This window comes from Takifugu rubripes, chromosome 17 (genome assembly GCF_901000725.2).
Source record: "Takifugu rubripes chromosome 17, fTakRub1.2, whole genome shotgun sequence".
NCBI classification, from domain to species: domain Eukaryota; kingdom Metazoa; phylum Chordata; class Actinopteri; order Tetraodontiformes; family Tetraodontidae; genus Takifugu; species Takifugu rubripes.
In genome coordinates, this window is record NC_042301.1 from 6,413,264 (window position 1) to 6,422,310 (window position 9,047).

Here is a 9,047-nt window from a genome sequence, read left to right on the forward strand (position 1 = left end):
TTTTAAATCTTACATAAAAGAAGGACAGGGTCCTGTTGGGAAGCTGTTGAAAGCCTATTCCAACATGCATTGATATGAGTTGACTTATCAGGTCATAAAGCAGCTGAACTGTTCCTGTTAGACCCTCCTGTTCCTGTTAGACCCTCCAAGATTGATGTTTGTAGCAACTCCAACAACCCACCTCTTTTGGAGACCTGCTGTCATCTGATGTGCGTGTGTGTGTGTGTGTGTGTCTGGGTGGGTGGGGGGTGGTATGTGTATAGATCCCTCCACAGCACGATAAAGGTTGGGCAGGTTGGAGTTCGTGGGGAAAGTCTCTCCTGAGCAGCGCCACCTCCACCATGGGTACGTTTCCCTTCCTGATGGTTCAGCAGCCTCGTGTCTTTGAACGCTGCTTGTGTCTCCTCACTGAGCGTTCACTGTCACACATGTGCCTGTGTGCAGGACAGAGCCTGACCTCGGTGAAGACGAAGGCAGGAGATGCCCTGCGTCTCCACAGGACATCGGTGGGTGAGGAGGCACTGGAGGAGGAGGAAGAGCAGGAGGGAGCAGAGCGGAGGAGAGAAGGAGGAGGTGAAAATGGAGACCCGGATGTCTCAGCATGTGAGGAGTCCTCGCTGAGGGCTGCAGCCCCTGGCAGAGGGGTTTTCTCTACACTCACACATGCTGTACAGAACACGGTATGAACACACACACACACGCACACACACGCACATGATTAGGATACAGCATGATTTGAACTGGAACTTTTTATCTATCTATCTATCTATCTATCTATCTATCTATCTATCTATCTATCTATCTATCTATCTATCTATCTATCTATCTATCCATCCATCCATCCATCCATCCATCCATCCATCCATCCATCCATCCATCCATTTGTTTACTGTTTGGCTCCTTTTTCATCTACCTGCCTGCCTGCCTGCCTGTCTGTCTGTCTGTCTGTTTGTCCGCCTGCCTGCCTGCCTGCCTGCCTGCCTGCCTGCCTGCCTGCCTGCCTGCCTGTCTGCCTGTCTTAAAGGGTAAGTCTGTCATCAGCGGAGGTCTGGATGCTCTGGAGTTCATTGGAAAGAAGACCATGACAGTTCTTGCTGAGAGTGACCCAGGTTTCAAAAAGACCAAAACTCTGATGCAGAAGACGGCATCACTGAGTCAGGCAAGCAAACATATACACGCGCGCGTGCTGTATGCACACACACTGTAGCGACTCTATAAAGGTGAACACGTTAACTCCTGCTTTATTTGTAATGTTTTTAGATGTTGAAGGAAGCCAAAGAGAAAGAGCGAGCCCGTTTGGGAAACCAGCCCATCAGCGCCCCCACGGCTCACTACGGGATTCTGTTTGATGACTACCAGGGTTTGTCCCACCTGGAGGCTCTGGAGATCCTGTCCAATGAGAGTGAAGTGAAGGTGAGGCTCCTGTGGGATCCATACGGAGCAGAGTTGGTGAGAGTTTGTTTTTCCTGCCAGGTCCAAGCGTACTTGTCCTCACTGGTGGACGAGGAGCTGGAGGAGATGAAGAAGGAGCTGATATTTATCAAGAACATCTTCATCAAGCAAGAGCAGGAGGAAGAGAAGATGGGAGATGCTGAAGATGGAATAGAAGAAGAAGGAGGAGGAGGACAAGAAAAGGATAAAGGTCAGTGACTGCCCCACCAGAGCTGCTGGAGATGTAGGTGGCCCCTGAGCACTGATCCAGGATCAGATGGTCTTGATTTTAGATTCATTTTCAGATGTAATGCATATTCCATTTCATTAGTTAAAGAGGCATGTCCAGTAGAAGAGTGGAGAAACACTTTGGAGGGATATAAAGATGAAATCATCCAAGGAGACTTTGGACACATATGTGACACACTGAAGCTGTGAATAAATCAGTCAGGACAAAGGTAACATATCCCCACAGTTATATTTTATTCTAATTATTATATTATAGTTATATTATATTGCTCCTCAATGAAAAGGCATCACAGCTCAGAGAAGAGAAGGAGATCTTCCTGTCAGCTGGTCCAGATTTAGTCTCCAGCTGCTTGTTATTGTTGCTAAATCACTGGATTTTCTTGATCTGCTGCTTGTCTGTTCTTATAAAAAAACACAGTTCTATTCTCACCAGTTGCTTTGAGACTTTACAGATGAAATCAGTTGGACATCCCAGCATTACAGGTGACAGTGGCTGAAGCAGCAGGTTTGCTTTACCTGCAGGGACCTAAACACAGACTGAGCCACTGGTGGTGCTTAGGGGCCACGTTCACATCAGAACCCTGCAACTGTAATTGATGCAGGCTTTTCCTGTTCACACTCGGGTATTATTTGAGGTTTAAACTGTGTGTGTGCACTCTTGCATCTGCCAGCCGATGGTGAGGAGTTTGTGAGCATTCTGACTGAGCTGCTGTTTGACCTTCATGTTGCTGCAACACCAGACAAACTTAACAAGGTGAGTCCCAGAATATTGTCATATTATCTTTCATGCTTTCACAGCTGTTGTTCCAATGGAGGAGCAGGAACAATCCAATGCTGGATTGTTTGGGGTATTACCAAACAATCTTCTTTTGCTCATTCTTGTTTATCGTGCTGAATATGGATTTAAGGAAACTGTCTAAAATCTGTACTTTTAGACTTTTGATTTTCTTATGAAATCAATGATTGGTTCAAACATGCATCAGGTCTTTTGCTGCAGGCAGAAAGATGACATCACCGTTTGTGTCTTACCATCATCGTGCTCATGCATCTCATTAATATCCATGGTGGTGGTGAACCCTCACAGTCCATAGCTGATGGGTCCTAATGATGCTTCTGCAGGCTCGGGTGAAGGCCCATGATTGGGTGAGGGAGGTGGAACAGGTGCCTCCTGGGGAGACAGTTGACAGGGACACAGAAGGAGAAGCCTCACCTTGTGGAAATGAGGAGAAAAGGGAAGACGGAGAGCCACAGGGGGTAAAAACCGAGATCCTGGAAGGTGGAGACAGAAAGGACGCAGATGGCACATCTGTAGAGGTGTGTTGAGCTCATCGCTAACTGGCTGCAAAAACAACAGTTGAGTGTGTTTGTGTCTGTCTGTCTGTCCGTCTCTCTCCAGGGTGTCTATTTGTCATCAGTCGGCAGCCTGGCTGAAGTGACTGCTCGCAGCATCGAGCAGCTCCACAAGGTGGCAGAACTGATCCTCCATGGACAAGACCTGGAGAAACCAGCCAGAGACCAGGCAGACATTCTTTCCAGGTGTGTGTGCGTGCGTGTGTTTTTGTGTGTGTGTATGTGTGTGTGCGTCAGAGAGAGAGAGAGAGATTACCGTAATGCTGTACATATATGTTCCAGATTGACATGTGCCATGTGTGCAGAGGTGGAATGTTTGGCCAAGAAGTTCTGTGATGCTCTCTTGCTTGTTGGGGTAAGTGTGTGTGTGTGTGTGTGTGTGTGTGTGTGTGTGTGTGTGTGTGTGTGTGTGTGTGTGTGTGTGTGTGTGTGCAGGGGGGCAGTCAAATTTTATGTACCGGTACATTTTCATGAGCGTGGTTTTTAATTCAGGGCCAGAGGAAAGCAGAGGAGGTGAATCCACTAGTGGACAGTGTGCTGCTTGAGGTGAGCTGCACTGATTCATTTTGATACTTATCAGGTAACAGAAGCAGATGTTGAAGCATAAAATATTACATTTATTAGTGTAAGTTATGATGTGACTTGTTCACTGGTATTATATACAGTAGCATGTAAAACGTTGGCCACCCCTGATCTAATAATCAGACCTTAATTAGCCTGTTAGGGTCGTAGCCTGTTTCCAGTCATTAGAAAAGTCAGCTGACACAAAGTTCAATGCTTTATAAATAAACAATCAGCAGCCATGAGTTCATCTGCGCTGTTGTAGAAAATGAAAATGATCAATGTCCATGAAGCAAGAGAAAGATAGAAGAGGCCAGCAAAGAGTTTTCAGGTGCTCACATCCTCATTTGGGAATAAATGTAGAAATGGCCATTAACAGGAACAGTGAAAGTCAAGCTGAGATCTGGAAAACCAAGAAACATAGAGAGCTGTTTGTGGCTTTGCACAGAAATCTAGACAGAACTCTGGTCTGACATCAAAAGACAGCCTCTGGAGATGAAGAAAACCTCTCTGACCTCCTCACCACAAACTTCAGATGTTTGTAAGAAGGATATCTGGTCAACAGTGAAGGATTTAGGAGACTTTGATAGAGAAGAATGAATTCTGAAAGCAGCACAGATTTATCAGTACAAGAGGGTGGCTCCTATAAACAAACAATGAGCTCAAACAAAATCCCTTAAACAAAACTGAAACTCTTGACTGGCTGCTTAAACAGTTAAGGTTCTTTTTCCCTTTTTGGTATTTGGTAAAATGTAAAATAAAAGTTAGGTGTGATCAGGGCTTTAGGAGATTATTCCATGAGCGTTCACATTTAGCAGAGAGATTGTCCAGGAGTGGTGCTTAGAGGTGCCCAAAGCTCTGCATCCTGCTCTGGATGATAAAACCAAAATGCTCTTATCCAGTCTTAAAGGGCTAAAATCAATATTTTAGACTGTAGGATATGTTGACATCTTTTTAAGTTTTTAAAGGAATTCATTTCTCCATTTAATGTTGATGGTGGTGATGATGATGATTATGATGATTATGAAGATATTGATGTGATGATGATGGGGTAATGGTGATGATGATGATGTAGGAGGTGATGATGATGCTAATGATGTGATGATGATGATGGGGGTAATGGTGATGATGATGCTAATGATAAAGATGGTGATAGAGGTGGTAATGATGATCATTTTTCATGGCTCTGCAGGGATCAAACAGCACCAACTACATCCAGAACGCATTTCAGCTGGTGCTGCCCATCCTGCAGTTTTCACACATCCAGAATCAGAGGAGCACAGAACCAGCAACTTACGTGCAACAATAACACGCACACGCTTGCTCACTACATGTCTTAATGTATGTATTGTTGTATAGTAAAAAGAAGTGCTAATTCTGATTATCTACCAAATATGTCAGTAACTATATGATGGTGTGTCTCCTCCAGTTGATGCTGCAGCAAATCTCAAAGAGAACCAAAAAAAGCAATAGCAAACTATTGATCGTTTTGATATCATGTGTTAATGTTAAACTTTCTTTGCACTGCGTGCAGCTCTTCATATTTTTACACAAAGAGCTATAATGTTTGTCACAATAATACTTTTTTAATGTTTTTTTTTTTGGAAAGGCCACCTTTTATTTAAATACAAAAAGCTGATCTTTTGTGGAATTTATCTCTGCTGTTGCTGCTAATTGGAAATTCAACACTTTGAAGGAGTCTTGGTGTCAGTATTTTGACCAATATAACATAGCCAGCAGGTTAGCGATGATGCTGGCAGCAGGATGAGAGAGTGAGTCAGTCCAAAAGGAGACTGTTTTTTCTACAGTTGCTGATGAAACTTGCTGCATTTGGTCACATCTGCCTTTCTGTCTCAGCGTATAATCTCACTACTGGTCCTGGACGAACACATTAATTATTGACATTTCTATTTCCTCTGGTCAGCACTCCCAGTTTGTTCCTTTGGGCTGTGAAGCCACCGATCCACATCTACCGTACTTTTACCTGCTGGGACGTGTTTGGTTGTTAAACTGAAAAACCCTCCAACATTAAAGTAAAACAGTGAGTCTTCACGTCTTGTCCTAACTACTTTATTGACATATTTATCAGATACAGTTTCACCTTTGAATGTGTTACAATGCGATTTTCTTCAATGTGTGTTGGAGGTAACTCATGTCTGAAGCTCCTGTAATCCTCCTGAAGATTCCTGGTGATTAAATATTAAAATAAATCTCTTTTAACCAGCTTATGTGTGTGCATGTCTGATATTGGTGTCCCCAAACAAACCAGTCAGTCACGTCTCTTCAGTGGAACATCTGTCTTTCACATCTGTCTGTCTTTCTGCCATCGAGGGGGAAGGTGGTGTGATGGCAGCGATGGTGCAGATTTGCTAAAGAGTCAAACACATGCAATTATTGATGTAGTTCAACTTTATCTATCAAGAAACCAGAATAAATTAAGAAGACAATTGAAACAATTTGATCAGTTGCTTTTTCAGATTTGTAATAAGTGGAAAGAATTATTCCATTCATTATTCAAGCTTTGTGGTGTACAAACATATCTCTGTACTCAATTTGTATGCTCGAGCAGAATGTTTTGGATTTCTTACCTTTACATTAATTCTTAATGATTAACTTAACTTGATGATTAACCTTAACTTCCTTTTTGATATTTTTACCTGTAAAACTTTGTTCATTGTTTCCGTCCAGCAGAGTTTCTGTTTCATCTGAAACACATTAATCATGTGACACAAAGAATTTAAAGCCGGATTATTAGCATGAGTTTGTCAGACTGACCTTGACTGGGTACTTCATGAATTGGTGACAGTTCTACAGATAAAAACACAACAGAACAAAGAGCTGAAACGAATGCATCAAATCACATCCCTCCAAACTACCTGCACACATTTATGGACTCAACTGACCAATCCAGTGTCCATGGTGAGATGTCCCTATTGGACAATAAAACATCACCTTAATTTAAATAAAGATTTAAAATTCAGTTTTTAATACAACATTTAATATCACCTCAAGATAGATAGATAGGTAGATCAGGGTGTGTGAAATTAGTAGCTCGGTAAACACACACACATTTGTACTTCCAACTTTGTGAGGACTCTTTCTTATATAATATATTCGCCCAGCACCATATCCTGACCCTAACATCACAACTACCCCCAACCCTAACCTAAACCTTAACCTAAACCTAATTTTACTCTTAAAAATCATGTCATACCCCCAAACAGTCCTTTGAATTTGTGAAGACCAATCACATTGCCCCCCCACCCCCCCAAAAAAGCCTTTACTTGCTAGTAGAACATTTATTTTGTTACTCTATCAGGAACATGTACCAGAAAACACACACACACACACACACACACACACACACACACACACACACACACCATAAGAATAGGGAGCAAGTATAATTTTACCGTTCAGGTGTGGGCCAGTGATGTTTTCACCCACAGGACAAATCTTTGGCTTTTCTGACAACATAGGAAACATACTGGTGTGAACTGTGACAATCCCAGACAGATGGACAGACAGACAGAGAGATGGAGGAGAACTCTTACTGCACACGCAAATTTGTCGAATCATAGTGGTGAATATAACCAGCAGCACCACGCACAGCAGAATCAGCCAGAGCACTCTGACAGCAGAGCACCACTCTTCTACAGGATGGAGACAAAGAGACTGATGGTGATCCACTTTTTCCTCTAAATCACAAAAGAATGACTAACCATGAAGGATTCTGCCGCAGCAGAAATGTATACTTATAGCTTTATGAGAGTCAGGATGCATCTGATGTGATATGGGGCCGAAAAAAAAAGGGAATGGAAAAGTCTGGGGGAAGGAAAGGAGGAAGGAATCTTTGAAAAGGGTGGCATGTTGGAAAATGTGATAGAGTGAGGGTGCCTGGAGTAGAGCAGCCTTAGAAATGGACCATAACTTCAGCAGAATGGAAACAGTTTCACACAGTTTGTAGTGGAGACAAGTGAGAAACAACAGATGGAAAAGTGTTGCAGAGTGATTCTGCTGAGAGAGACACTACCACTGAATCAAAGCTGTGTCAGATGGGAACTGATCTCTGACTTCCTCTGACTTTTTATCCCAACACTGACCTTTGTCTGCCAGAGGAAGTTGATGGTGCGCGGCCCCTCTCAACGCCGTCTGATTGGGCAGCCAAAGAAGACAGTGGCTTTGTGTGGTGGACTCAGAAGACACTGGCGCAGGACAGCAGCAATAAAAAGCCTTCACTTCTCCACCTTCCTCCACATTCCAGCCCTTGTCTTCATCCTCCTCCTTAGGGGGGTGCAGGTGTAAGGAGTCGTGGTTCCTGAGGCCCCAGAGAGTGAGATTCAAGGACTCTACATCCTTGAACTGAAGCTCCATGGACACCTCCAGCTGTAAAGCTGCAGACAGACACATACATGTTGAACAACATGTTAAACTAAATATGCAGGAAGAATTAAACAAAGAATTAATTCTCTTAATCTGGATTCTCTCCAGATACTCTGGTTTCCTCCAAAAACATGGATTTTCATGTGAGACTTCTTTTAAATTGCGTGAATGGACCAAGTTTACATAGAAGCCTCAATAAATTCTGTCAAAGGGATTTTTTTAGTTTACGGTCTGAAGCTTGCACAGGTGAAGTACCTGAGGGTGAGCTGTTTGTGTGGAGCTCCGTCAGGTCCATGTTGGTTTCACACCTGAACCAGCTGGACGCTCTCTCGGGATCCATCTTGGTGCAAAGTTGTTCCCATTTCTCACGTTCCTGAGTCTGTGAAGGGTCGCACGTTTCCGTTCTCCTATTAGAATCCTGGGGGTCCCCACTTCCGCCAACCTCGTTTCCTCCTCCGCAGGGACGATAGGGCAAACAGGTGAGTTTAACCTTCAGTGCTGAAAGAAGGAAAATAAACAGAGCAGAAGATCAAGAACTGCAGGTGCTTGCCACCAGTTCAGCTGAGTGACAGGAAAGATGAAAACAGCAGAAGCAGAAGGTCTGAACATGAGCAGAAGCGCTAGAAAGTGTCTCCGAAACAGATGAGTTTAAAAGCTGCTGTCTGTGAGAGTTCCATTCATCTATATTTGGCGGAAGGAGACATCGAGTCAGAGCGTACCTGAGGAAGAAAACGAGGATAAAACAGTTTGTATCTTTCTGAAAGGGTTGTTTTCACACACACACAGACAAACACACACACACACACACACGCACGCAGACGTACATATGGATAACCAACCTCGGTACAGTGTGAAGAATTCTGGGAGGCAGATGATGAAGGCCAAGATCATGAGGAGTAAGAGTTTAATTAGTGTCGATCTTGTCATGGTCACAGCAGCAGATCCGAGACAGACAGAACACGCTTCTTCTTGAGCACTTGAGCACTTCCTGTTCCTGGGCCGTCAATCGTGAAAGAGGCTCCTGCTCGAGGCTTTCAAAAACATGTGCTATTGTGGTTACATATCTTGAGACG

At 43.6% G+C, this 9,047-nt stretch overlaps 2 protein-coding genes across 4 annotated transcripts in view; one reads left to right on the forward strand and one right to left on the reverse strand.

Annotated features, from left to right (window-relative positions):
- The window catches only part of fam114a1 (family with sequence similarity 114 member A1), a 7,291-nt gene extending 1,475 nt beyond the window's left edge, over positions 1 to 5,816 (forward strand). Inside the window, exons 3-14 of one of the 2 annotated variants that reach the window (XM_011612581.2) lie at positions 264 to 345; positions 445 to 680; positions 1,025 to 1,159; positions 1,261 to 1,413; positions 1,474 to 1,642; positions 2,352 to 2,434; positions 2,800 to 2,994; positions 3,077 to 3,216; positions 3,313 to 3,385; positions 3,523 to 3,576; positions 4,784 to 4,932; positions 5,516 to 5,816. In XM_011612581.2, coding sequence (XP_011610883.2) covers positions 264 to 345; positions 445 to 680; positions 1,025 to 1,159; positions 1,261 to 1,413; positions 1,474 to 1,642; positions 2,352 to 2,434; positions 2,800 to 2,994; positions 3,077 to 3,216; positions 3,313 to 3,385; positions 3,523 to 3,576; positions 4,784 to 4,900 — 1,437 coding nt within the window. In that variant the 3' untranslated portion in view covers positions 4,901 to 4,932; positions 5,516 to 5,816. Of the gene's footprint in view, positions 1 to 263; positions 346 to 444; positions 681 to 1,024; positions 1,160 to 1,260; positions 1,414 to 1,473; positions 1,643 to 2,351; positions 2,435 to 2,799; positions 2,995 to 3,076; positions 3,217 to 3,312; positions 3,386 to 3,522; positions 3,577 to 4,783 lie in introns of both variants that reach the window. The other variant, XM_029851160.1, reaches the window with a different exon arrangement.
- LOC105417654 (uncharacterized) lies at positions 5,648 to 8,289 on the reverse strand. Of its 2 annotated transcripts, XM_029851162.1 has the most exons (8): positions 8,230 to 8,289; positions 7,695 to 7,985; positions 7,146 to 7,244; positions 7,005 to 7,058; positions 6,367 to 6,399; positions 6,249 to 6,296; positions 5,858 to 5,960; positions 5,648 to 5,777 (listed from the first exon to the last, which is right to left on the reverse strand). In XM_029851162.1, the coding sequence occupies exons 1-7, from the start codon at positions 8,267 to 8,269 to the stop codon at positions 5,875 to 5,877; spliced, it is 651 nt and encodes a 216-aa protein (XP_029707022.1). In that variant the 5' UTR covers positions 8,270 to 8,289; the 3' UTR covers positions 5,648 to 5,777; positions 5,858 to 5,874. The 2 variants fall into 2 exon arrangements, with proteins under 2 accessions (XP_029707022.1, XP_029707021.1); XM_029851161.1 differs by having other exon boundaries at positions 5,648 to 5,960.
- Between the last annotated feature and the right edge of the window lie 758 nt (positions 8,290 to 9,047).

What these genes read in the sequence shown, in the direction of transcription:
- LOC105417654 (XM_029851162.1), bottom strand. Translation starts at nt 8,269, where the DNA reads ATGGACCTGACGGAGCTCCACACAAACAGCTCACCCTCAG. An exon ending in ACTTCCTCTGGCAGACAAAG is followed by an intron (nt 7,245 to 7,694) that starts GTCAGTGTTGGG and finishes TCCATCCTGTAG; the next exon opens with AAGAGTGGTGCTCTGCTGTC. An exon ending in CAATGAACAAAGTTTTACAG is followed by an intron (nt 5,961 to 6,248) that starts GTAAAAATATCA and finishes TTGACTCTTTAG; the next exon opens with CAAATCTGCACCATCGCTGC.